The sequence below is a fragment of the Apteryx rowi genome, unplaced genomic scaffold (assembly GCF_003343035.1).
Source record: "Apteryx rowi isolate R43461 unplaced genomic scaffold, aptRow1 scaffold_67, whole genome shotgun sequence".
In the NCBI taxonomy this organism is placed as follows: Eukaryota; Metazoa; Chordata; class Aves; order Apterygiformes; family Apterygidae; genus Apteryx; species Apteryx rowi.
Window position 1 is genome coordinate 1,272,373 of NW_020450949.1, and position 27,482 is coordinate 1,299,854.

Here is a 27,482-nt window from a genome sequence, read left to right on the forward strand (position 1 = left end):
CCCTGCCCCTGCCCCGGTGCGGCCTTGCCCGGCGCGGCGCGGCCTGGCCTGGCCGGCGCCGTCGCTCCCGTTGGCGGTTGCGCGCGCGACCGCGAAGGCAGCGTCAGCGGCGCGAGCTGCTTTCGCCACTCCCCGGCCGCTTCTTTCCTTGGCCGTGCTGCAGTGCCGCGGCGCCGGCTGGGCGCGGCGGTCGCTSGAAAACGGCTTTTTGCGAAATTGTTTTTTTTTTCCTTTTTTCCTCTCCTCCTTGGGCTCAGTTACACGGAGGACGCCTTGTCATAGCGCTCGCCCAAACGCGTCTGAGACTGCGCRGAAAAGCAGACGGGCCGTTTGGGAGCCTCTTGAGCAAATAGTGTCAGGCTCCAGCTCAGGTTAGCAGATTTCATTGGGTCTATCGGCATATGGCTTTACAAGTCAGGCAAAGGCACGTTTCACTAAGTATTAATAAAATGCTCTGAGTAAGAATGTGGTGTGGCTTATGGCGCTAATATCAGTTTAACTAATTAAAGAACATTCATGTCTGAAGTCATCAGCTACTGTGTGTGACTTGAGGGACCACAAGGTTAGATTCGTTGACTGTAGTGTTTCAGCGCTCTTTTATTGTTCTTGTAGGGTTTAACTTGAATTCAAAACATCGCTGTTTTGACGAGGTCACCCCTGCAGGATGCCACACAAGATTGGCTTTGTAGTCATCAGTTCATCAGGGCACGAGGACGGCTTCAGTGCAAAAGAGCTGATGGTTCATGCACCGACGGTGAACGGGTGGCGGTCACCAAGGTACTGCAAGGGAGAGCAAAGTGCATAATTTTGAAGTACTAAGGGAGTTTAAAACGAGCAGGAGAAGTAACGTGCATGTTCAGAGTAGTTTACAGCCTGCCAGATGAAACTGATTGTGAAAATAAAAATCTAAATTGCTTTGATCCTGTAAAATCCTTATCCTGAAAAAGGGCTTGGTTACCACCTAAAGATGTGGCAYCACATTTAAACAAAGTCCTTTAAAAGAAAGAAAGGAACGATTTTTGCTCTTGTCAGTCTTCAGGGAGTTTGAAACTGCTTTGGCTTAATATTAAAAAACYTAATCTTCTTGGTGCTTCCTGTTGATACATATGGCACACTTGGACACGCACAAGCTAAAATGAAGAGGAAAATATTTCTACTCTATTCTTTGATTTATGTTTACCATATTTGTAATGCTAAGTTCATCTATTATAACTTTGGAAGACTTTATGATTAAATGTTAATGAAGTTGGAAGTGAAGTCATCTTTAAAGATGACTCAGAAACTGTGTGTGTTTTTAGACTCTGTCAGTATCCACAGGAAATTGTTCTGCAGTTGGTGGAGAGATGTCGAATACGAAAACTACAGTTACTTGCTCACCAGTATATGATTTCAAGCAAAATCGAGTTCTACATCAGTGAAAGCTTGCCCGAATACTTTGCTCCTTATCAGTCAGAGAGGTTTCACAGACTAGGGTAAGTCAAAAGAGACTAACTGGTTGTGTTACTGTAATTAGAAAGGCCTCAGGAGCTCGTAGCATTCATTATGCTTTGCATGCAATATTGATATGCTGTACTGCAAACAGTGAAGAACAGATTCCATACTTGTGTAGATCTGTGACAAAGCTGAAGACGTAGGTGTGCTCGGGGATAGAATTTTACTCAAGGTGTTCAGATCGCAAAAGACAGCTACAGCCTTTGACAGAGCTCTTTCTGAAACACTTCAGAGTTATCTCTCTTTGCTAAATGGACATGTTTTCATGTTTACACTTGCACAAGGGAGTGGTGCACCCACTGAAAAGAGAACACACGTGTTGATTATTATATATTTTATTTGTATTATGCTTCACTGGAAGCATCCACTGTGGATCCCTCCCTCCCTCTCTTCCTCCCTTGCTGTGAAGCAAGTCTGTAAAGTGGTGCTGAGGTGATTTGGTTTTTTGTTTTTGGGGGGTTTTTAAGGGCATGTTGTAGATTATGAACACTTTTCTCAAATGACAACATACTTTGTTTCAATTACAAGCAAATTCTAAAATTTACCAAAATACTAATTTGAGGAGCCAGAATGCAATGGCATTTTACCTGCTTACCTATTAATTTTTCCTTCTCAGTTACGTCCCTCTGTCAGACAATGAAAAAACTGGATTCAAAGCACGAGAGTTAAAATCTGTATATATGGATGCAGTTGGCCAGTACCTAAAGCTGATTTTCCATAAGAATTATGTCAATAAATACAACCTATACAGTCAGGTAAGTTAAATCAGAGTCCTCACCTGATAAGCTAGATGAAGTAAATTTCAGTAGTATAGGACAGGCATTGAAATCTGCTCCCTTGATTTGTAGAAACTAAAAATGCTAATTGAAAGCTCTTGGGTTTATTTATGGTCTCCTTTAAAACAAAAAAAACCCCACAGAACGTTTGGAGTGGGTTGGAATCATGACCCAAAACATGCAACCTRTCCAGAACTAATGAGTCAAGTGCACAGCCTATTACTGCTTTTTGTTTTGAGTTTCAGGCTGCATAGTAGGCTTTGCGGTGAAGACAAAACACTTTCTCTGAGATCAGCTCTTTGGTCACCACAAACCCGCACTTAGTCTTTAAGATCCGATATGGCATTAAGTTAAGTTGTTATAAAGTCGTCCAAATACAGAAAAGGTGAATATCTGCCTCTTAGTTCTACATTGGCTCTTTTCATTTCCATTCCAGACAAGAAAAGGGAGCAACTGATGGCTGTGCAATGTGATCTGTAGATTTGGTAATAAATTTTTAATGAAACATGAGGTGCAATTAGCACTTAAAGCTTTTATTTGGATGCATACCACCCAAAAGACCACAGGTCCTAATTTGTTTGTCCACACCAACATGAAGATGATTTTGCAGGAGACATTACAGTTTGGTCCTAACCAAGCAGATTCATTTGCTAAAATATTGCTGCCACATAAGGTATTTTCCAAGTGAAAATATTTCTATGTTTAAGAAAAATGTTATTACTGACTCATTGAAGTAAAACTCATATAAGATGAAGACAAACATAATACACATGTAAACACGAAGAGTATTCGGGAATCTCCTTAAGAAGATTTACAAAGTTCATTTCTGACAACAGAAACATGATCTGCRTTTTTCATAAAACAAGCAAGCAAAACAATCTCGGAGCAAATCTTGCGGTTTTTTTTTAACTTTAGCAATTAAGTGGGTGAACGATAATGTTAACATCCAAAGCAATTTTGCTGAATGTTTGTTTTCAGATTAATTTTGTAATCAATATTAAGAATTACACATTTTCCCATATTTAAGTAAAGCTGAGAAAAAGGTTATATGAATCACTACTTGATAATATTCAGGAGAATATATTTTTGAGGGAATATCAGCACAAACTGTCTGGTGACTAGTCGTGCATGTATATTTAAGCATGCTGTTTTGATTTTCATAGGATAGGAAAAAAGTAATGAGCCTGTGCATTTACATCTTCTTTAAATCTATCCCAGGTTGCCCTAGTAGCCATAAATATTATTGGAGATCCTGCAGACTACAGTAATGACAGCAATAATAATGTAAGTGTGTAACAGAAAGCATGCTTGTCTTTTTAATATCGCTACACGTGTTCAGTTGCAGGGTTCTTGAGATAACAGAGGGCATCTTTCTTCTAATAATTCTGTGCTTTAGCAGAGTTGCCATATATCCATTTTTATCTAATTATGAAGCAAGAAAGCTCCCATAAAATTTGTGCCTCTTTGTGGAAGCAAAAAACAAAACATAATTAATTGCAACACTTGCATTTTCAGCCTCTTAAAATTAATCTATTTCCGTATGCCCCAAAACAGAAGTATGCTAAGGCTCATAGCTCATATTGATTGTTATAAGTCATAGTTCCTGTCCCGAACGTGCACATGATGTTGCTGAACTTGCATTAAGATTTTCTTTGTTTCCCCACAAAGACTTCAAGAGAGAAGCTGATAGACCACTACTTAGGAAGTAAATCAGATGATCCTGCCTTAGATGGGACATACTTTGGGTAAGGATGCTGTTTTGCATATACCCTGGCAAAATGTTTACTCAGTCTAAATTAATTCTCAAACTCTATATTTTGTTAGTTCCCTRGTAGCAAAAAAAGTCATATGCTCAACCTGGTCTATTCTGGATTAGCTGAAAGCTTATTTTATTAATTTTATTTCTTCAGGAAGCCTGACTCCATTTCACCTCTGGATGATTTGGCTTTTGACATGTACCAGGATCCAGAAGTTGCTCAGATAATACGCAGGCTAGATGAGAAGAAGCGTGAAGCTGTCCATCATGAACGCTACGATCATGCCAAGAAACTCAAACAAGCTATCGCAGACTTGCAAAAGGTATTGTTGAGTGAGTGTTCATCTCTTAGACCCAACAGTTTTCCAGTGGTCTGTTAGGGTAGTCTTTAACCTTAATGTTAAAATGGAGTTGTAGTGGTTTCCAGTATGTTTTAAAAATAGTAATGTWAAAATCGGATAACTTGATTTTAAAACTTGGCTGGAAATACTGAAACGCATGCATGTATGCAATAACGTGACTCCAAGCTAACCTGTTAAAACGTTTTCCAGGTAGGGGAACGACTTGGACGGTATGAGGTAGAGAAACGCTATGCTGTAGAGAAGGAGGATTATGATCTTGCTAAAAAGAAGAAACAGCAAATGGAAGAGTATCGCCTGAAGGTATATCAGCAATTGGAGCTCCATAACCTTCTGGATCCAGAGCTGATGGTGGGTATTGTTATTCATAATTCTGAATGCTTTATCAGGTAGGTGTTGTAAGTGGAGGTGGCAGAACAGCCAAAAGAAATTCAGGGGATAAAACTCATTGCACAAATATTATACGTCAAGTATGTAAAGATTTTATGATTTCTACTTAGACTGTGTATTTCCCCAGTGAGAACTTGCATGTGGCATTTTATGAACATGCTTAGTTCTCCATAAATTACGATGTTAAGACCTAAACCCAAAAGCATTAGACTCCTAAAACCTTTGCATTATTTCAGGGCTACTCAGTCCCCATTCGTAAGTTATTTTCTCATGTTTTGAAGTATTTCTCACTGTGGATATAAGAGGCTTGTGCTAGCATATTGCTGACCATACATAATTAGTGACCTATGAAGAAGCATAAAGTACATATAGTTTTATACTGTTCTCAGTATGGGGGGCTGTTTATAGTCTTTCTCTCACACTGTCTGTCTGTCTCTCACACKCACAGAATTATTTTGTGATTGTTTCATAAAGCTGTATCCAGTGCAGTAATTGTACCTCTATGAATGAGGTCTGGTATTTATTTGAAAGCAGCAAAAGTTTTCGTGACTGTCAAAGTTGTAGCTGTAATAACTTTGATTTTAGTACAACGTACCACCTTAGTCTACAAAATCTCCTTCCCTTTTTCAGGTTCAAAGACTACCTGAGTTGCCTTTGGAGCCTGTGATTTATGCTGATAGTTCTCAGCACACAAAAGCCATAAATTCACCTCCTCCTGAGAAAACAGAACCACAAAAAGGAGAGCCACGGAAAGCAGAGCCTTTGCTGGAAGAGAAGGCAATAAAGCTCGCTTCTCCTGAGCCCATTGTTCCCCACCAGTCTCCCCCTCCGGTGGCTCATCCCACAGCCTCAGGGGAAGAGTTTCCCAAAGATAATGTGAGCAATGCACTTTTGTTTCTGTAGAAATCTAGCACAACAATTGATCTTGCATTCAGCCTTCCGAAACAGCATGGTCTTTTGTGGTTATTCGCATGTCCTGTGTAGTATCTGAAATTGGCTCTGTTGCTGAGCAGTGCCACGCTAATAATTGCTGTTAGCCTTTCTCTTCCCTGAATYGCTTTGGAAGTTTCTACAAATCTTCATTGAGACTGAGGTAAATAAGGGTCATACCTGATTTACAAGTAGATGAATGGAATCAGATAGACACTAAATGATTAATCAGAGGTCACAGAGCCAATTTAGTGGGAGAACGGGCAACAGGTTTCTGCCTGCTGCCCTRATGGCTTAATAAATCTTATTCTTAGAGATCATACTGTATGAATCTACAGAAGCATGGGAGTTTGTTGGAAGGTGATTATAAGGACAGTGACAGAATGTGGGTGTCACATCTAAGGAGAGGAAGAAAATAACAGTATCTAGTTAGATTGACCTTTTTTGTTGCTATTCCAGCTTCTTGCGAAGCTAATGAAAAGACTTGCATTGACTTCAGTTGCAGTAATATACTCTCTTAGCTGCATGTTGACATAAAATAATTTAACAAGTAAAGCTTTGTGGCTTGCTGACTTCCTCTCAATGGAGGGTTTCTTCTGTAGGTATTTGTATTTCCACAAAAGGCATTTTGTGTATGTTTTATGATATTCTATAGATAGTTTTATTCACAAACACTAATTCTATCTCTTCATGRTGTTATTGTGGGAATTTCCAGATCTGTACTTAATTGTTGAGCGATACTGCTTTAAAGGGGAAAAAAATCRATTGAATTGAGGTGAATCCAGTTAGTGATATAACAGCTTCACGTCAAAGTTTGCCATTCCAGAAATGACTTAATCTTCTCTGTTTAGGTTGAGTTTTTACCTTATGATGAGAGACCTCTTCCAGCTATCTGTAAACAACCTGAGGAAGGAATTACATACCTGGAGCCAGAGACGACTGAAGGGAATGTCAGCGACACTCCAAGAAGCGGCATTACCGGAGAGCCAGAACCATTAACAGAGAAGGCACTGAGGGAGGCCAGCCCTGCTATTGAAGTTTTTGGAGAAGCCTTGGTAAAGAACAGCAAAATAAACACGTGGATTATTGTAATCTGTATTGAGTTGACTTGGCAAGCACCTTATGAACAAAGACCTGCTGATGATTTTCACGTTTGAAGCTGTTATCTAAATATCTGAGATTAAAATTTGACCTTGGATACATGGATGCCTGTTTTCAACATTTACATGACCCTGTAGTTTTTTATGACTGATTACTTTGTGAGCAGTTCAAAAATCTTRCATCGATTCAGTTCGTTCTTCTGTAGAAAAGAACGTAGCAGATATTGAGAAGTAGCCTGCTTTAGGGTGCACCCACTGCTACAATATCTGTGACTATTGCCACTGTGAATGGGATTGGTAGGGAGAGAACTCATGGCCAGTCTGAGGTAGTTTCTTGAGCCTGTACTGTTAACGCATTTTCTTAGTCGTATTTCCAAAAAYGCGAGCAGGAACACCTCTTTTTGTAAGAGCCCAGTTTCCTGTAGAAAGTGCCTGGCATTTGAATACTTAATTTCATATATTCTTTTAAGGCTGTTTCTATATAGAAACATTGCACAGAAATATCAGTATTGGCCATTTAAAAGGTGATCTTGCTCTGTGTTCAGGTTTCAGGAGCGTATTCCAAGACATGGTCGTATCGAGAAGATGCCTTACTTGCTGTATATAAGAAGCTGATGGAAATGTCAGTAAGCACTCCAAAGGACGATTTAAAGACCATGCTGAGGGCTGCCATTTTTCTTGTAAGGAGAGCCATAAAAGACATAGTGTCTTCAGTAAGTAGTGATACATTTGATAAGAAAAGCTCCCTAGCCTGCAATTCGCGCAGAATGTTGCATCTGCTCTGTCCCAGGGAAACTGGCAGGGCCTCACGYGGGTAGGGTCAGGTTTACTCGGCAGTAAATCAGATTTTAGTAGTGAGAATAATTATAAATACAAAAAAAGTGTCCTATGCTATAAAATGTTTTGTTGCTTAAAATTACAGGTGTAATGAAAGAAAAACCTGGGTTCATACAGTTTTTACACTTAAAATTTGGAAAATACACACATAGAGGAGAGAAACTAGATATTCCRATATTTTTAAATTGTGATTGGTGCAGACTGATTTCCGTAAACTTCAGGTCATCAAAAAATTGACAGAATTGAATTTAGAAGTGTTATATGGGACACTTTAATAGAATCTATATGCATATTATTGCTGATGTCATATTAGTCTCTTTTCCAGAGACTAATAAGCCGCTATTACAGCAGTTGAGAAGCCAGATCTCTTTAAATTATCAATTTAACTCTGTAAAATGCTCCAGTGAACATCTGACAACTAAAATTATAGAACTGTGTAGTTAAAACACGTCTAATAGTTGAAACAAATAGTTTGTGAAATTTCATTGAATGAAGGAATGAATGAAAAAAGAAACATGGAATGTCAACCTTTAGTTAGACAGGGCGAAGTCTGGCTTCCATCCGCATGGAAAGTAATGTCCTGGGCTGAGTAATGGATTTGGAGAAATGACTGCTCACGCAGCAAATATGTACTGTGGTTGAGCTTTTTTAAAAAGTTGAAATAGAGCAATGGAGCAGACAGAGTGAGCAACTTAGTCTCCAATTTAGGAGATTAAATTTAGCCCAGGGAGAGTTAGCCTTCAGCTAGGCTTTAAACAAGAAAAAAAAATAAAAGCTATGTTGTTCATTATAAAATAAATTCTGAAGCTTTTCACCTAAGCCCTAAGCACATCTTTTCTGGAAAAGAGATATTTGAAGTAGCTTCCATTAATAGTGTTACCTTATTTCTAGATTCCTGCTGTTGTTGTTTAGAGCTACAGAAAAGATTTTACAGTATTGCCTGAAAACTGGGATCTTTATGGTTATTTTCTTCAGTGCTTCCCTTTTTTCTTTTTAATTCAGGTTTTTCAAGCTTCCCTGAAACTTTTAAAAATGATCATTACGCAATATATACCAAAACATAAATTAGGAAAATCAGAGACTTCTCATTGTGTGGAAAAAACACTTCCAAGTTTGCTTTCTAGAACAGGAGACTCTTCAACCCGTCTTCGCCTTGTGGCTTCTAACTTTATTCAGGTTGGAGCTTTTCTTCAAATTACGTTTTGATTGCATTAGCATTGTGAATGTCACAGAGGTTATACTTGGATAACATCTAATCAGACTTCAACTCTAGAGCTCGCTGCTGTGAAGGATTATGCCTCATATGCAAGGCAAAGGAGTAGAACCAACTTAGTTTCTCTGCAGTATCTTTTCTGGCAGTGTACCCTCCCCTTTCTTGCGGAGAGAGTGTGAGGAAATACCTGTTATCTTGTAATCTGCTGCTGCAGATGCAGGAATGCTGTTGCTCATTAATTCTTTTTATTAGTTGCAAGTGATCTACAGAGAAGAGAGCAAGCAAGTCCCTACATACTCCTCAGATTTCTCTGTTGCAATTTGGTTGCATTTTTGACTGAAAGAAAAAACAGATTCTTTCCCAAAATAATTGGTGCAAAATTGTAAATGAGCCTCTTGCATTTGAGTATGAGTTTTATGGAGTTACTTAAACATAGCTTCATTAGCAAACAGGGATTAAATTGAAATAAGTATATGGTGTAAAAATCAAACGTAGCAAGAGCATAAAAAAAATGCCCGTTTTAAAAGACACAGTCCATTCCTTGTTGAATGTTGGCAATGAGCATTTGTGAGCAGCTGCTAGAGGATTACAGACTCTCTTTTCCAGTAGAATTTAGAAGAAAGAACAGTAATTCTGTGTGAAAATGTGTTAATTCAGTCCCAGGAGAGTAGTAGGTGAGTCACTGGCTCTGGATTATTTAACCTTACTTGCCTCCACACAGAGAGGACAAGAGTTTTCTTTCACTGTAGACTTAACTAAAATGTTAACAGGGTTATTGTGTGAAATGCTCTGGCATATCACTGGAACCCCAAAGGTGACTGATTACTTTATGAATACTACCTGGCTTATTTACAATAGATTTGTAATTGAATATTTAAAAGGAAATGAGAAAATGGTTACAGACATATTCTCATAGACAGGGCAGGGCTTGGCCTGCAGAGAAGGAAAATATGTTTATTTTGTATCAACGCTAATAGTTGAGACACTGCCCTAATAAGCAGTTCTCTGGGGACGGTGCCAAACAGAAATAATTATGACCAAGGCTGACCAGCCAACCCTGTGACAACTGCATCCGTCAGTAAGGAAGAGGGACTGCAGGAAGCCATCGTCTCCTGGAGTGTCTGTCAGCTGACAGGATCCAGGAGGAGGGGTGCTCCAGCTTATTAATCGGTCTGCTACCAGCAAAGAGATAAACACTGGGTTTTGAATAATAGCAGAAGTTAGCCTTGGAGGTTTTCCAAAATAGAATGCAAAATTACAAGATGGCATATGTCTTCCGCGCTGTTGAGATCAATCTTGATGCATTGTCAGGACTTGGCAGCCTTTGTGACACTTCTTATTTCCTCCTCAGATAATTCAGTGTAAGATGGATTTCTTTCAGTTTTTCTTACAGCACAGTTCTATACCTCTTGCTCATCTCAGCATAGCTAATATTTTACCTGTTTCTCAGTGGCTTTCTCTTTGATGCCAAAAGCAAGACCAAACATCTGTATAATCTTCCCTTTGAAGCCAATGTAAACAACTTTTGACTCCTAAAATAACAAACAAGCAGTCACTTCTTAGGGAAGGTTTACTTCATTTTACTTAACTCGCTAAAGTAATTTTGAATCACTCTGCTTTACAAAGGCAATTCATCTTCCATATTTAGTATTCTGACATGCATACTGGTTCTCTGTATGTTTATAGGAAATGGCACTGTGTAATGAAGTTAAACCTCTTCAGATTGTTCCAGTTCATTTGGTCCAGCCATTAAAACCAAATTCCCCAACACATCTGGCAATGAGTCAAGTGGAATTAGTGGAACACCTCTTGAAAGAAATGGGAACTGAAAACTCTGGGTTTACCGTTGACAACATCATGAAGGTAGGAGTCCGAGTTTACAACATCTTAAGTTCTTTTCTGTTGCTCTTGGATTAGTGTTTGTCTGTCCCTTTTAGAGCAGTTGATAAATTACCAAGAGAGAACTAATGAGCCTCTTGGAGGTGATGCCATACAGTGCTATGAGGAAGCATAATGCCAACACAGAGAAAAAGCATCAGTTGTTCAAAATTTGTTTGGAAAAAACTGTCTGTATGAAGACTTCTCCCACTGCCGTGAAATAATTGTCTCAGTCTAAGAAACAAGTCTTTTAAAAAGATAGGGGGGATGGGAAAAAGCTTTTTTTTTTCTTTCTTTTTTCCCTTTTCAGTTTGCAACAGGTGCTTTGGAACACAGAGTTTATGAAGTACGTGATACAGCATTGCGGATTATCTTTGATATGTATAGGAAGCACAAGGCTGCTATACTGGAATATCTTCCTCCAGATGATGCAAACACTCGCAAGACTGTTCTCTATAAAACACTCTTTGATGGATTTACTAAAATAGATGGGAAACTTACTGAAGCTGAAATTAGGGTATGTAATAAGATTGTAGATCATATGCAGCTACTTTAAACATTATATTCAACTAAGCAATACATTGATTTCATAGCTATATTAGATATTGAATGACACCTGTAGCAGAATATCTTAATATATATTGTTACAGTTAGTCTAAAAAGCTAGTGTTCAGTTTATTGTTACATATGAATAAAACTTACAAAGAATACAGAGATAGTTCTTCTGGAAAAAAAAACACAATAACTTTCAAAAATATACATTTACTATTTTTTGCTGGCTGGCCTTGGTAACAGTAAGCACAGAAAAATTGTGATGTGTTTCTTCCAGGTTAGTACAGAGGATTTTTTTTTGTGGGTTGTTAGTATAACTGCCCAATCATTCAATCAAGGAGGATATTTCTTGTGCTGCATTGATCATTTGTTCTGTGCTGACGTCTTATGCTTTGCAATCTCCCTATGTGATAGATGGTTCAAAAGCTGTTGTAACTGAAGGAGCGTTTCTTGACAGGCACAGAAAAAGGCAGCCACAGAAGAAGCAGAGAAACAGAAGATGGAAGAAATAAAAGTTCTGCAAGGGCAGCTGGCAGCTCTAAAGGAGATACAAGCAGAAGTTCAAGCTGGAAAGGTTAGGGTTGTGTGTGTGTGTGGGGGGGGGGGGGTTGTGTTTTGGTTTGGTTTGATTTTTTTCCCCTCAGGTATCCCAGGTTGAGATGGTCTGTAATGAGACAACATTAAAGCAGAGAGGTCTCTAGGACATACACTAAGGGACCRACTTTCTTCCTTAGCAACCAGCTTTTAAATTTGCCAGTTTGTTTTTCCTAACACAGCATAAAGATTGGCTTCTTTTATAACAGCTTTGTCTATATTATGGTAACTCTGGGAGTGTCTCTAGAAGTTTTAAGTGTTCTTGTACCAGCTAGCGCATAGGAATGGTACTGAGTGCCTTAAGACCCTCCAGGAGCATGCTGTACTGCGCATCCGTTGAGTTTTACATCTGAATCTTAGAAAGGTAGTCAGCTACATTAGAACCAGGTGGTAGGACTGTTTTCCTTTCTCAGCAAATGATTGCTGCCTCGATAGCTGAAAGATTTACTGTAGGACCAGAGGCATGAACAGTGTAAAGCATTGGCTCTGCCTCTAAATTCTTAATTCCAGAGAGAATTTGGGATCTAATCTGTTCTCTTTCTCCCTGGAAAGCATCGCAGTCATTAAGGAAACTACTGACTTAAATTTCTCTGTTCAATAGGAAAAAGAATCTGATTTTCAGAAGTCGAAGAATCAAGGTAAGTAATTTCAAATAATATTAAGAAATGTAGAGAGATTTCAAGTCATCCTTGAGGCGCTGTAGATGCTTAATGGATTATTGAATCATCTGAGTTAAAAACATGTCTGAGTACTTTGGATTGGCTGAAGCTCCACCTGTCCTAGAGATAACTRTTAAGTTTACCAAGAAAAAACAAAACAAAACCCAACCTTACCATCAGCTAACTGGTTAACGTCTAATAACAAATGAGAGTGTGAGAGTGACTTGACTTGAAACCATTTTAGATTTCTCTCCAATCTAAAGTAAATCATTTACTACATTTGCAAAATAATCACGAAAATCTTATAAATGTGGATCACCAAAGCTGCAGTTTTCCAGCTGCCTGCAGGTATGGTGTCCTTAGTGTTTGTTTTCCAACATGGAGACGGTATACTTCTATTAGGTCTGTTGCTGTTAAGGTCTGGAGAAGCAGTAGTTCTCTGCATGCACAAAAATTAATTAAAATGTGACCTTGGTTTTAATAGTTTTCTTTTTTACAGGTTATCGGGTAAATGAAGGGCCACAGCRTGCAGCAGCAGAGATTCCAGATGATCGTTCCTCTGTTTCAAATTATTTAGATAAGTAAGTTAGATGAGCAGCTTCTGATCACTAAACAGGGTAACTCACAAGCTTGTAGCCATAATAACTTTTCTTCACAAGACAGGAGCTAGTACCTTGAGCATTTAAATAATGACAAATTTTCTTCTAACAGATTTGGAAATACCAGGGAGCAATCCTAGATGTTGCTTCTCGCTGCTTGGACAGCGTAACCTTGAACTTGTTTTCTGAATAGTTGTGTGTGTGTAAAGAAATAGCTACAATGTAATGGTCTACTGACAGCGTAAAAATAAGGCAAAGACGTACTGGAAYGCTTGTGTGTGTTGTAGGATTAGGGCACAGAGAAAGCGCCTAAAGCTTCTGGGATCGTGAAAGCCATTTAAGTCAGCTGTTCTCAATGCTTTTGTCAAATTATGGCTTTCTATAGCAACAAATGCTTTTAAGTTGTACTTACCGTAAATTATATAGCAGCATCTGTTTATGCCCCACCCTAATGTCCGTAATATATAGGGGAAGTAATTTGTACCAAAATGTTAGCTGCTTTTCAGAATAGAAGAAATGGGGCTCATCCCATTTCAGTATATAGCGTTACTGATGTTTGATGGGTTTTTTGTTTGTTTGCTTGTTATTCCTAGCTTGTGCATTTTTTGTGGTGAAAGGGATGAATCCTTCACAGAGGAAGGATTGGATCTCCATTACTGGAAACATTGTCCTATGTTAACCAGATGTGAGCACTGCAAACAGGTCAGGCRTAAACTTTTTATAGCTATTACAGTCATTAAATGTTGTTATTCTGGTTTTAAGGTGCTAGGAGGCATTTAACAGTATGGTGGTTGAATTTGTAATGCAGTTGTGTCATCTTGGATAGTGCTTTTAGAAAAGAGCAGCTTTATGAACTGGATTAAAAACTTGACTAAAACTTCATTCTCCCTTAGTCACCTTGAAAAGTGAGACTTTGCTTCCAGAAATCACATAAGTAGTTTTTTAAACACAGCGCAGTACCAATCTTTCTGTGCACCTCTTGCTGTGTTGCAGGTGGTCGAAATAGCAAGCCTGACAGAGCACTTGTTGACCGAGTGTGATAAAAAGGACAGCTTTGGGAAATGTCAGCGCTGTAGTGAGGCCCTTCCAAAAGACGAGTTGCCCAAACATATTAAGAGCAAGACTTGCAATTGTGAGTAGTTTTAAAAAGGAAAGCTGTAATTCAAAAGTGGAGTTGGTTAAATTTTCAAATACTGCGTATTTTTGGCAAATCAGACCACTTCTATTTAGGTATTGTACTGTGGATTTAGGGTTCTAACTACATCTTCAGGAGTTGAACACTCTCAGCGTGAACACGTGTGTTTACCAGTGCTCCAAGTGCTTTGCTTCCATGAATGCCTGTGGGGAGGGCGTGTGAGAAGAGCGGAAAGCCACTACCCCAGTCCCTGCAAGTTAAGCCCCAGACGCTTGTGTGATAACCGTCCTCCATTCCGTTTCATTTAGTTTCTATGCAGATGATTAAACACAGGACTTCTTTGAGAGCAGTTAATGATAATAGGATAGCAGCTGGTTTAGTCATAGTGTAGGTTAAGCTCTTTGTTGTACAAATCCTCCTTCTGTACTTGAAAATTAGCCAGTCTTTGCCATTCTCATATTATTTTTCTAATCATTTCAGCTGCCAAACCAGAAAAAGTGGCAAACCATTGCCCATTGTGTCATGACAACTTTTCCCCAGGAGAAGAGGTAAGAGTGCCTTCTAGATTGATCTTACTGTGTTATATCACTGGGATTGAATTAGCGTCCTCTTATAATACTGGGTAACACACACAGATTTAAGAAATTGCCTAGATTATYACCAGGGTCTCTAATGGCTATCCCACGCTCTGGGTACCGTATCTGAACCGGGGTCGTCTTCTACCCTCCCAAGTGTATATGGGAACCACAGGACTATAGGCTATTCAATGYTGGTCTTTCTCCTCCTGACCCCTCTTGGAGAAAAGTAAACATCTGTTGTCTTTCACTTATAAATCATTAACAAAAATAAATTTAGCTCTGTCTGAAGTGTTCCATACTATCAAGACATGAATTGGCCTAATTTGAGATTTTTCTGAATATTTAGGAAAAAAAAAATCTCTCTGTATGTTATACATATCACCTAAACTAGACTAAGCTAGTAGACTGGAGGAGTTCTAATATACCTTACAGCTCTCCAGATTCCTAAGTCCTACCAGATTCTGTTTGTTCAGCCCTGGCATTCTTCAGTGGCATTATGCAGTTTAAAATACTGCAGCAGGATTGAGCACATCTAAAAGGTGATTCAAAAGTAAGATTCCTCTCCTTTGGGTATGAGAAGAAAATGAACATAAAGAAAGTAAGCAAGAGCTGCTGTAATTGTCAAGAAAGAGAGTTGGGATGACCCCTCTCTACTTTCTACACATTGTTTCCTGTAATTGCCTAATGCTATGAAATCTCTGACATACTAGCTCCAAAATATGCTTTCAGCAATTGAAAATAATCATTGGTATTATGTCAAAAGTTAGTAGTTCAGAAAATACTTAACATCCATTTCAGTATTTTATATGAATCATCTAGCATTACATTACAAGCTAGGGTTTAACCAGTTGTGTGTATCATTTAATCTTCTGGAAAAGTTTATATTTTTAACTGCTTTGAATTCAATCGTTAATTAAGGAAGTTAAAAACAAACAAACCCAAACACCACACCTGCTTTCGACTTCTTGAATCTGTTTGCTTTTTATTGTGTTGTTCCTTTTAGGTTATAATACCAGAACAAGTGAATATATTAATTTCTACCTTTTTTTTTTTTTAGTACCACATAAGATTCTCGTACATGCTATAAGCAAGCAAGCTAAAACACTATTGCATAAAGTATATGTTAACTTTCATTTTTACCATGTTTAAAAGTATTTGCGTGTGTACATTGTGATTAGATAAAAGATTATTAAATTCTCTGGTTTTGTAATATCACTACTTTTTTAATTGACTGTAGGCCTGGAAGTCTCACTTAATGGGCAAAGATGGCTGTAGAATGAATCTGCGGAGGTTACCCATAATAAATAAAAGTTTTCCGGCGCAGTCTGGTAAGATATTTTTGTAATGATTATGCTTTTCAGCATGTTGCCATTATTTAGGCAGAGTGTTTCATCCTTGAAAGCAAATTGGCCTTTAATTACTTGTTCAACATGCTTTTTGCGTTTGTGTAGCCTAATTGATATTTCTTATGCTGGTATAGACTATAATATATACTTAGGGAGCAAGTTCTCCTCACTGTTAAATCATTCAATACTAACAATTTCAAAATGAGGGCATTAGTTTCATTGAGCGGGAATACTGGCATGTTTTTTAATATATCAGTTCAGTCTTCTTTCTGTACAGTAGCAAGCTCTGAAAGTGTTTCCTTACTGCAGTTGCTCTTAGCCACTTTCACAACTGGAAAGACCCTGAACAAACCTGTCAGCTGTGATACTAAACAGTTAACATTATGGAAAGCTCCTGAACACTGACGCAGTGAACTGAAACCTTGATTTGGCTTTTAATGTCCAATCAGAGGATGCAAATCTAATCCTAACCACGGGATGAATGGAATAGTTAGTGCTGCGTAGTGTTTTTCCTTTTCAGCTTGGAACCAGGAGCTAGGCAGAATCTATGACTGTGTAGCAGCTTCTCCAGCAAAGAGAAATCGATGCTGATGTCATATATTCTTTTCTTTTTTAATGAAGTCGTCTTTATTTATGAAGCATGTGCAAAATCCTGAACACAGAAGTTAAACAAACAAGCTATTTTCACTGCTTGCAGTACCAAAGCTTTTTTTCTAGTAACCTCCAAAACCTTTCCTCCTTCAGGCTTTTTTCTTGGTTCTTTAATCTGCTGCATACTCAGGTTGTTGCTAGAGTTTCCTTCTCTTTCTCTCACCCTGAGCTCTGCTTTGCTCCTAAACGCATTTCACAGCTACTCCAAGTTCCTGGAAAGAAGCGTTCAATTGTCTCTTTTGGCTGTCAGAAGTGAATGTGGTTAAACCTGACCATTTCCGATCTTTTTAACTCAACCTACCACCACRTCTGTCTGTCTTTGGCCTTGCTGTTTATACTTGTTATTAAGAAAGCTAATTAGCTTGTTGCTGTTTAGAATTTGGAAATATGGTCAGAAGGAACTTAAACCTTGTACGGATAAATCTGAAACTCCAGAGCAATTTCCTAGAGATAGGAAGGGAACTCTGACCATGCACTCGTACCACTCTGCACCTTGCTGTACTCAGAGGTTRAGGATTCTTGAACTGGAGGCCCACCCGCTCGGAGTTACTAGTATTGGTCCTTCAGACATAACATACTTTGACAATCAAAAYGGTAATTAAAATTCAAGACTCAGACTAGATGTGCTTGCAAATAATGATCTGTATGTTCTCTTCACAGGCAAAACAGGTGGCCTGTATTTAATGAAAACAGGCCCTTCAGGAGCAAAAGCTCGATCTTCCTCTGTAGGAAGCAAGATCCCAACCCCAAGAGGGGGCCCGAATAAAAACACTGGCAAAATGTACTCAAAGCGATGACATGACAAGTATTTTTCCTTTGTCTTAATAACTGRGCATGTAACTGTTAATAGCTGCCTAAAAATTGTGGACAACTTATGTCATCTTTTCCATTTGACTACTCAGAGCTGTTCACCAGCCTTGAGCAGTGCTTGTTTATTTTGAGTACCCTGGTAGCGAGGTTTTATGTTAGCTGTCTGCAGAGCTGTGGTTTTCCCCCAGAATGTGCTTGTTAGGAACATGCAGATGTTCTGGGACAGAACAGCCCGCCACATTCCCTGTACGGCACAAAGGCAGCCGTGCATTATTCTTACTCGCTGGTTCCTCATAGTAAAAAACTCCCCAAAGAGTATAAAGTTAACAAGGTCAGAATCTGCACTTACTGTTGTTGCAGCCAGCGCAGAGGCTGTGTCCTAGTTAGTGGATTTCTTCGGGGCTGTGGTTCTAGCAGACTGGTTTTGAGATCCAGTAAGGAATTTCCCCAAGATCCCAAAGCCACAGTCATTCCTGTTTTGGCTTTCTCTTGGGGAAGAGCAAGAAATGCATCGAGCAGAAATCATACCATTTTATTCAGGACAAAGCTGAAAAGCATTAGTTCTTTTGAACTAAACCTAACACTTGTTTGCAAATATGCATCCTGAAAGTTTGGGAAATAATATCTGTATTACCTGACTTTATCACTTGATCACCTCAGTGTAATAACTAAAATATATTGCTAATAGTTTTCTACCAGAAATTGACTTTATAACACTCTGAAAGTAATAGTGTCACTAATTTTTTTTGTTTGTTTTAGCATCAGGTATTAGCGGTAGAGGAATAGGTCGTGAAGTGAAATGAATATACTGGTTCACTTGTGAGATAGCTCTTCCATATGTATTTCTGCACTACATCAGCACATTTACAGAGAATTCCTYGCCATCCGGCTTGAGAAAACACCACTGAAAATACCAAGATACATGATGAACAAAACAGGCTTGTTACAGTTGCRTGGGTTCCTTTGATGCAATGGTGGTGTTGGTGTCTTAGCARTACTATCATTTATCTGCTATGATGCGCTGTTGGAATAAGGCGATGTGAAAAATACATCTTCGTTAGCTAAAAGGTTCCTTTATAAACACAGTGAATAACCCCAATACGATCTCTGTTATGGAGGCCATGAAACAATAAGAATAGTTTAAGCTTCTTGAAACCAGTATAGTTAAACTAYGCAAGATCTTGGGCATCCAAATCTAATGTGCCCAGCATAATTAAATAGTAAGAATGCACCTATGTCTATATTCACAAATCTCTGTGAATATAGACATTCGTCTATTTATCTCAAGGTCATAGGCATAAATTATGCTTTCAAATAAGGTCACCTGTAAAAAGAAATACATATCAGGTGATATGAAATGTATATCTCAATTGATCTAAAAGACCCATATGATCATGTATAGATAAACCAATTAATGGGTAAAGCAACAGTTCCATTAAAATAAAATTCTTCCCCATCAGTTTGCTTAGAAATAATAAGAATAGAAATAATGGAGAAATTGTAATGTAGTTGAGAAAAGTTGTAGGGTTTGGTTTTTTCCTACTCCAAATCCTATAGCATTAATCTTCAGTTTATTTGCTCAGTTAGGACGTTTACAAGTAGGGCCAAGAACCGGAGAGATTTTTCAGTTGTCTATTTCTCAGTTACAATGTTTCGGAGTAAATAAGTGGAAGAATCATGTCACTCTTTGGAGCACAGTTTAGTCGTTGTGCCACGACCTACTATATTTTGATGGTAGGTGAGATACTGTCAGTGTGTTTACAACAGCTGCCTTTTTCTTTCTTGGTTTTGTCACGTTAAACTTTCTTTCAGCTAAAAGGGGCAAATTTATAGCCACTGTAAAAGCTCTCAAGTCCGTTTATTTGTGCTGGGCTCTAACATCGGTTCCTTCGCTGGGAAGGGGTACTCTTTTTCTCTCCAACTGATTGGTATCCTTGAGCACCTAGGTAGTCGGCCGAAAGTGCTAATTGACCACGGAAGGAAAGGAATTGGATCAGGCCGGTTTATACTATGCTTACGCTAGGCTTTAACATTCCTAGAAGCATTATTCTGAAAGATAACTTTGCTCCTGTTAGTAATAAAGGAGTCTGTAATTGTACGAGTTCCGGCATGTTAACGGTTCTCAGTGAAACGAATCCTCCTGCGTAGGTCAGCCCAGGCCCCAGAGGTGACACAAGCCATTTAGGGCTGGGGATTTGCTTCTGCTGCTGAAGCCTGGCCTGTACGCATATTTGAAGTTTAGGCTTTTAAAGCTAGTATGCAACTCCCAAAGCGCTACTCRATGCCAAAAATTAGCACCAAATAAGAAAGCTAAAGGCTGTCTGGATGTTGCCATATGACATGCCTTTATGTGAGAAATAACCTGAAACAGCTTTTCCGTGCTGCCTCTCCTGCTGTGCGTGAAGTGCCTTTTTTAGTCCAYGTGACAAGAGGGTTAAGCTAACCTGCAAGAGTCCCCTTTGGTAGCTAACAAGAGCATGTACCTATGGAGTTACCATAAAATTATAACCGTGCTTTAAAATCTCACACTGTTAATTTTGAAATACTCCCCCAAAAGATGACTCCTTTAAAAAAAAAAAAAAAAATCTGAGTAGGGCCTTGGAAAGCTTGAATTAGTACATTAAAACCCCTTTTTTCTACTTTAGTGTACTTCTCAGCTCGTTTCTAAACCCACCTCTGACTTCCTCTAGTTAGATCGTGATTGAAGTAAACATCCATAGACTACAGCACGCGAGTGTTTTATTAGCTTCAAAGAGAACGAACTATATGAAGGTACAATGTATGAAGCCTTATATCTAAAGCACCAATCCTAACGTTTCTACTTGTAAAGTTTGGGCAGTTTCTTTCTAGGATAGAAKTAATTGCTCTCTTTCTGTGTGCACCACAGGTACAGGAGTATGCAATCATGGTAATATAAGGGGTTTGGGGATTGTTTTTTTTTGCCACCACAGAGTGAATTTGCAGTAATGTCTTGTGTATACAGCACTGATTTTGTATTGTACAGTTTTTATAGTTTGCTTGCAGCCTTATGTACAAGCTTCTGAATTTTACAGGTAGATCAGAGTATTTGCATTTTTATATAATTATTTCTTTAATTCTCCTTAATATATAAATATATACATATATATATATGCATTTATTACCACTTAAGTGACATAGGTTCCTATTTTAGGACCTGATTCCTTATGCAAGCAAAATAACCATTGATTTTGCTCAGAGATAAGCATGTGCGATGGACTGCAGGCTCATGGGCTGTTGCCCAGAGTGTATTTTCCTTTTGGAAGTAAAACTGTGAGATTTTCTGTGTATAAGTTGAATGAAAAACCTGTTTGCAAGGGACCTACATATTTTCTGGACTGGCCAATATAGTATATACATTGAATTGGTAAATAAGACTCTCTATTGCTCTTGAAGCATGGCTTTTAAACTCAGACAAAGAATAATTAAAATAAAGCTAATCAGTTAAATCCTGCATGTAGCAGGATGTGTGCTTACTATGTTGTAATATTTTGGGGCTACCTTTTTAAATATGGTTAAAAAAAATTAAGATCTGATAAAATAAACCTTGTTAATTTGAATTAGAGTCATATTTCCTAGTGCTGACTGATCTGAACAGCAGTTGGGAGTTGTATGAGGCAATGTTTTAGAGACCTTCTCTCAGGGGTTTTGGTTTGGGGGGAGTTTTGAGGCTTTTTTATGGTTCTGAAGCATCCTTTGGGTAGCACTTGTTTCTCCTGCTTTTAAGTCATGACGCTTTACTGCTACCCTTTTCATCAAGGACATGTGCTCAGACTCCCCCATCTGCCCGCTCAGTTGTTGAGGCTCCAGAGAGGGCACAATAACCGCTTTTCTCTTTTTTCCCGTCTTGGAGCACGGCAATTATGCCTTAGATAGGAACCTATGCAATAAATCTCTGCAGCTTTTTCACTGCGGGAAGTTCTCACTCCCCCCCGCAGGAGATTCCTGCCTCCTCCCTGCGCTCCTCGCCRCGCAGCTTGCGGACCTTACCAACCCACGCTAGAGAAGGGAAACCACGTGTGTACAGACAAGAGCTTATAAAGCCTTTGGTCAGACAGCTTCTAAAACAAAAATGCGTATGCTTGGGCATACCACATTTAGTCTTCTTGTTGCTTAATAGGTTTTTTTTTTCCCCAAATCAAGAATAGCTTTTTAGCAACATTTTTAAGAAATTGATTATTAAGTATTTTAGTGTGTGTAACATTCAGTGAGATCGGTAGGTACCTATAAACTTTAAAAATGCACTCCCAAAGTAAGGTTTAAAGATATAAACTACTGAATGGTAAGCATTGGAAGTGAGAAAGTGGAAATTTTTTAAGACCTGAAAGGGCCTTTATTAAGCAAAGTAGTACCATTCATGTAACTTTTTAAAGGATGATTTAACTGGACTGCTTCCTTTCTTCTTATAAACAGCCTGTGTTTTCTGCTGTGACAAAATAAATATTGGAGTGTAAAACACAGGTGTGTTCCTGTGCCATGAAGTCTAGAGCAAAATATTCCAGAGCAAAAATCATTTACAGGGGCAGGTCTYGCTGACGGAAAGAAGTTCTCCAAGCTGTTGGACTGGAAAACTTAAATCAGCAATGATGTTGCATCATTATTAAAGAAAGAACAGACTGTGGCCCCCATCTAGTGTTTTTTCCATCTGATATGTTTTTCCATACTGTACGCTGAACATCGGCCAGTTTGTTTTCATCCGTCTAAACTGCAGAGACTGTTCAAGAGCAGCCAGCGTCCCTGCTCGCAGGAATGGGTCTGATCTCAAGCGGCTGCTTGGAGTTCCTCTGCGACAAGAAAGCCTTTATTTGAATTAYGCAGTCCTTAAGTATTGGACCAGCAAGCAAGGTATTTAAGTCATAGAGACTCTGTCACTAGCTTTCAAGAGAAAAAGTCACATATATTAAATACGTAAATTATTTTTATTGCAGTTATTTAATAAAATACTGTCTAGCAAGTTTGGATGCATCTCTGCATTTACAAGCTGTTACAGCAGAAGTCACAGTACTGTGGGACCAGAGCGTGGCCACAGAGGACAGAGGCAGAGGCACTGTAGCTTCTTAGGAGATCTATAGTGCACAGATTCAGGAAACAAGGTGCTCTTTAGCAGTTTCATGCCTTGTTTGGGGGTTTAAAATACCATTTGCTGAATCAACAGGCAGAGCGCGTTGCTGGCCAGGTGTTGGTTGCTTTCATGGGAGAGGTGGGACCTCGGTGGCCAGTTTTCTCTCTCTTTTCCTGCAGAGATTTATATAGCATTGCGTCTTGGCACATGTGATTAATTACTGGTTTTCTTCAATGGTCTTGGTTGCTTCACTTTTCATACCAAGCAGGCCTGAGCTTAATTTTTTATTTTTATTTTTTTAACGGGGTTGGCTGTACGTGAGCCAGTGTCGTAAGTGCTATTTTGGCTACGTGTGATGAAAAGCTGCAGTGTTTGCGGCAACGTTGGGCAACGTGGTGCTGGGCTAAAACGTGATGTGAGGCAATGGAGGCACCTTCCTGCTTCCTCCTGCGGATTCAGCTGCCGTCGCCCCGCTGTACCGACGGAGAGCACAACTGCGGCTCGCTCTGCCCGGCGGCGGCTTTTCTGCTGAGACACGTGTAGTCAGCAGGGCCTGGCGGCTCGGCTGTGCTCAGATCAGTGGCCACGGGCCATTTCATTACGGGAACTCTCAAAATGTGTATCCTCAAGTAAGGCATTCAGATCCCCTTGGCCTTATTTCTGCATAAATATCCAGGGGAAAGAAAAGGAAATTTTGGAGGGAAACCTTCAAATTCTGTCACAGAATCAAGTCCGATTTGCTGTCTTAGACTGATACGATCACTTGCTGGGAATATGAAGGGGAGGGGGAAAAYTTGAGGACTGGGAGGAATTTTCTGGAGGTCTGCGGACATGTGACGAAGCAGCTGGGATCGCCCTGCCCTGCTCTTCTGCTCTCGGAACTCTGTTCCGGCTTCGGCAGAGCCTGGGAAGCGCCGCGCAGGGCTGCTCTCAGCCTCGGGAAGAGGAGCGCATCGAGGCTGCGGCCGCGGCTGGCGCTCCCCGCCGCGCGGCCGCCTCGGGGCCGTTTACCTCGGCCCTTGGGAAGAGCTGTTGTCCTGGGGATGCCGAGCAAACCCCGGCGGAGGATTTCGAGGGAGGTGCCCGGGCTGCCGCTGAGAAGCGGGAGGCAGCGCAGGAGGACCGCAGCCGCTTCGGTCGCGAGCGCGCTAGCAGCTGTGGGCAAGCGATGGGTTGTGCACAGAGCGCTTCGGAATCAGCAGCTCCCGTCTTCGGCAGATTGCATTACGTGAAGTACCAAAAATCATCTTACCGGCAGTAACTAGAAAAAGTAATATAAAAATGCCAGAACATATCGTAACGAGGCAGACCTGTTAATCAAGGTATTTTACCTCCTGTAAGGTAACAGAAATGTAAGGTGCTTGTGCTTCTCGGGTTGATATTTGGCTGTTAAAATAACTTCTTGAGACAGCACCTCCGTTCTCCTGCAGTTTAAGTCAGTGCAAGCTCTTTGCCGCTCGCGTTCCAGAAGCAGAGCGTCTGCGTAGTACCGCTCCAAGGAAGCGGTTTCAGAAAGGCGGCGCGGCTCCGGCGGGCAGCTCTCTCCCGTCAGTGCACGGTCACGCAGGATTTCGTGGGCGGCAGGGAACCTCTAAGACTGGGGGGTCTAATACTTGCGGGATTATTTTAAGGCTCAAACTTTTACTGGCTAGTGGCCCAGTAAAAAAAAAAAAAAAAAAAACACATTTCACATCCCTCTCGGGCAAAAAAAGTGCCCCAGACTGTGTCCAAACGGTTGGTATTTTTGCTTCTGCTCCGACTCCTGTGAATTAGCACGTTATCTGTCCCGAGGCCCTCAGGCTGCTCAGGGAAGGAACCGAGCCTGTGTTGATTTACGGAGATCGCCTGTACCGCAGGGCATCTCTTAAAACACACGGGCAGAAGCAGGGATACCACAGCYCGGCTGAGGGGATGTTTCACATCTGAACAAAAACCTGCTATTTTTTTTTCTGTGACCCCACAGAAGAAGCCTTTTATTCTGCTGGACCCTGTCAGCGGCGGGTCTCGGAATGTGGTAGCTGGCAGGAGCGCAGGAATTWCGGGGTTCATGCTGTGTTTATTACTCAGCGTGGGGGGTTTTCAGAGCGCAGATCCCTTTTGCCCTCTGCCTTCGGCTCTCAGCACGTGCTGTTCCTGCTGGCCGGTTTACCGTTCGCGCAGGTTCTTGAGGGATGTGGCCGGGGCCATCCTCTCTGAATGTACGTTCGGTCCGGGCTTAGCGGCGCCGCGGAGAATTTGGAGAGYGTGTTCCGCTTCCCCGGCGGAAGGCCTGAAGGCGCAGCGCTAAGCGGAGCGCAGCTCTCCGCAGTCGTACCGGCGCTGCGCTATATCGTGTCCCGCAGCGTTTTGGGCAGGTTCACACGGAGACGAGTTGCCTGCGCTCCGCACCGCCATCGCTTACGCCGTGCTGCGCCCTGCTTGGGCCCTTCCCCTTCCCGCAGCGCTGATTCTCCAGGGATGTTCGGTGCTCCATCTCTGAAACGTCCGCCGCCCTCCTTCAGCAGGCGGATCGGCCCAGCCGGCTCTCGGGGCAGGAGCTTTGCGGTTGCTTCAGCGGCCTTGCTGCCCTGCCCTCCCCCTTGGGCGGCTGGTTTAGAGGCGTCGCTGGTGCACGGGCGCAGCAGGGCCGCCAGCTGCCTTCACGCCGCCGCGCTCCCGAGCGCAGCGGAGGCACCGCGGCCGTGCRCTGCTTGCCTGCCGGGCTCCCTCGGGCCAAACGGAGCCCGGAGCAAAGCGCCGTTGAGCGCCCTGACCCTGCCCCGGCGGGGACGGAAAGCGGGAGCTCGCACTGCGTGGGGTAGGTGGGCCGAGGACTCGTTCGGCGCGCTGAAAGCCCGCTACGCCGGAGAGCACTCTCCGCGGCTATCAACGAACGAACGAACGAACCCCTCAGCTTTGGGGAGAGTTTGGGGAACGAGGGGGAGCAGGAGGAAGAGAGGGAGGTGTCAGCAGCTCCTTCCACCCTGGAAGGAGGAGCTCTGTCCCCGGCAAGCGAGCACGGTGCTGCCCCGCAGCGCAGCCGCCCCCTTCCACGACCTCGCAGCCGTGAGAAAGCGGAGGCAGAGCCGTGCCAGCGAAGGAGGCTCGTGTGCCCGCGCCGCGGCATCCTCCGCGACAAGGATGCTTTGCACTGCTGCGTGCAAACCCCAGCCCCAGGACACCAGCCCTACGCTCAGTAGCTATTTGCATCAGATTTAAGCAATCCTCATCACCGCCCTTTCGAAATAACGCAGCAAGCAGCCTTTAGAAATAACACGGCAACCAGGAGAGGACCCGGTTCACCGTTTTTCTGCAGCGCGCAGAGAACGGGTGATTTAAGGGGGAGAGGAGAGGGTGTTTTTTCTTATCTGCTATGCTTCGCTGCTCTCGGTGCTCTCCTGGTGGTGCTTCCACGAGAGCGCGATCCCTCTGCTTTCCGGGTCTGTCCTGGTGCTTTGCCACCTCCGCTTTGCTGCCCAGCTCCAGCTCCCTGGGACGCYGCCCAGCGCTGCCCAGTCAGTCCTTTGCTGGAGGGACACTGAAAGGGCCGGGAGAGTCCAGCTAAGGCACGAGCCGCGCTCGTGCCCCTCCACACCTCCAGGACGCGGCTCCAGGTGGAGCCTCGGCCTCTTGCAGAGCGACACGCTGCAGGCTCGGGTCCCGTTGTAGCTCCGGCGATAGTGTCAGCTCAGAGAGGTGTCCGGGTCCCGTTGTAGCTCCGGCGATAGTGTCAGCTCAGAGAGGTGTCCGGGTCCCGTTGTAGCTCCGGCGATAGTGTCAGCTCAGAGAGGTGTCCCTAGCGGAGGGAGGACACAGGGCTCAGCCTGTCCTTGTGGCTTGGCAAAGGGCGCGAGAGCAGCGCGCGGGCCTGGGCTGCGGAGTTAGGCGAGATGGAGCGTCTTGGCGCACACGATCCTGTCGTCCTGCACAAGATCCCACATGGCCAGCAGGGCGTCCGGCTCCAGCTTGTGCACCATGAGCAGGCTCTTGTAGAAGCACGGGTCCCTGTTCATCGCGCTGCCCCTGCGCCTGGTGATCCCGAACGTCCTGAAGCCCAGGTGGGGCTCGGGCACCACGCCCAGGCTCCGCAGGCACATGCCCAGGAACACGTCGTCGATGGGGAAGAGCGGGATGCGCTCAGAGGCCAGGAACAGCCTGTCGGCCAAAGGGGAAGCCATGAGGAAGCCGCCCCCGCCGGCGTAGGGCGGGTAGGGCCCGTCGTACAGTTCCCGAGGGATGTAGTACTTGCTCCGCGGGGAGCGGATGGGGAAGGCCCTGCTGATGATGTCACCGACGAAGAGGGAGGAGAGGTCGCGGTGGCCGCGGCGGGACTCGAGGAAGTCGAGGACGTTGGCCGTGTGCACGAAGACGTCGTCGTCGCCCTTGAAGACGAAGTCCGCGGTGGGGCAGTAGATGTGGAGCCAGCGCAGGAAGTTCACCTCCTTGAGGGTGAGGTTGTGGAAGGTGTCGAGGAAGTCCCACTGCAGCACGTCGCCGTGAGCGCGGTCCTCCTCCTCGAGGAGACGCTGCACGGCGCGCGCCTCCTCGCCCTGCCCAGCCGCCCCCAGCAGGAAGAGGGTGCGCACGCGGCGGGGGGCCTCCTGCTCGCGCCCCCAGGTGCGCCGCACGGCCGCACGGCGCGCGAAGTGCGGCGCCGCCGACTTGACCACGATGAGCAGCGCCACGCGCCCGCCCTGGCACTTCTCGGGGTGGTTCAGCAGCAGCGGGAAGTAGCGGCAGTGGCGGTGCAGCAGGAAGGCGTGAAAGCG

The 27,482-nt window shown here is 42.5% G+C and overlaps 2 protein-coding genes across 5 annotated transcripts; one reads left to right on the forward strand and one right to left on the reverse strand.

The window, feature by feature from the left end:
• The first annotated feature begins 233 nt into the window (after window positions 1-233).
• On the forward strand, window positions 234-24,371 carry CEP104 (centrosomal protein 104). 4 transcript variants are annotated; one of them, XR_003256636.1, is made up of 23 exons: window positions 234-371; window positions 613-777; window positions 1,299-1,472; window positions 2,108-2,246; window positions 3,486-3,551; window positions 3,936-4,012; window positions 4,178-4,346; window positions 4,575-4,733; window positions 5,403-5,648; window positions 6,554-6,757; window positions 7,348-7,515; window positions 8,642-8,815; window positions 10,539-10,715; window positions 11,041-11,247; window positions 11,740-11,856; window positions 12,478-12,514; window positions 13,035-13,116; window positions 13,728-13,836; window positions 14,128-14,266; window positions 14,750-14,817; window positions 16,085-16,175; window positions 17,505-19,388; window positions 22,086-24,371. XR_003256636.1 is itself a non-coding variant. In XM_026085652.1 (22 exons), exons 2-22 carry the CDS (start codon window positions 665-667, stop codon window positions 17,639-17,641), a joined length of 2,853 nt encoding a protein of 950 aa, XP_025941437.1. In that variant the 5' UTR covers window positions 234-371; window positions 613-664; the 3' UTR covers window positions 17,642-20,962. The 4 variants fall into 4 exon arrangements, 3 of the variants coding, with proteins under 3 accessions (XP_025941437.1, XP_025941438.1, XP_025941439.1); XM_026085652.1 differs by lacking the exon at window positions 22,086-24,371 and having other exon boundaries at window positions 17,505-20,962; XM_026085653.1 differs by lacking the exons at window positions 8,642-8,815; window positions 22,086-24,371 and having other exon boundaries at window positions 17,505-20,962.
• A 2,113-nt stretch (window positions 24,372-26,484) lies between these two features.
• LOC112975480 (UDP-GlcNAc:betaGal beta-1,3-N-acetylglucosaminyltransferase 7-like) lies at window positions 26,485-27,476 on the reverse strand (the record flags this gene model as incomplete). Its single annotated transcript, XM_026085655.1, has 1 exon — window positions 26,485-27,476. A coding segment is annotated over one exon (882 nt), but the record flags the coding sequence as incomplete, so codon positions are not given.
• Window positions 27,477-27,482: the final 6 nt, after the last annotated feature.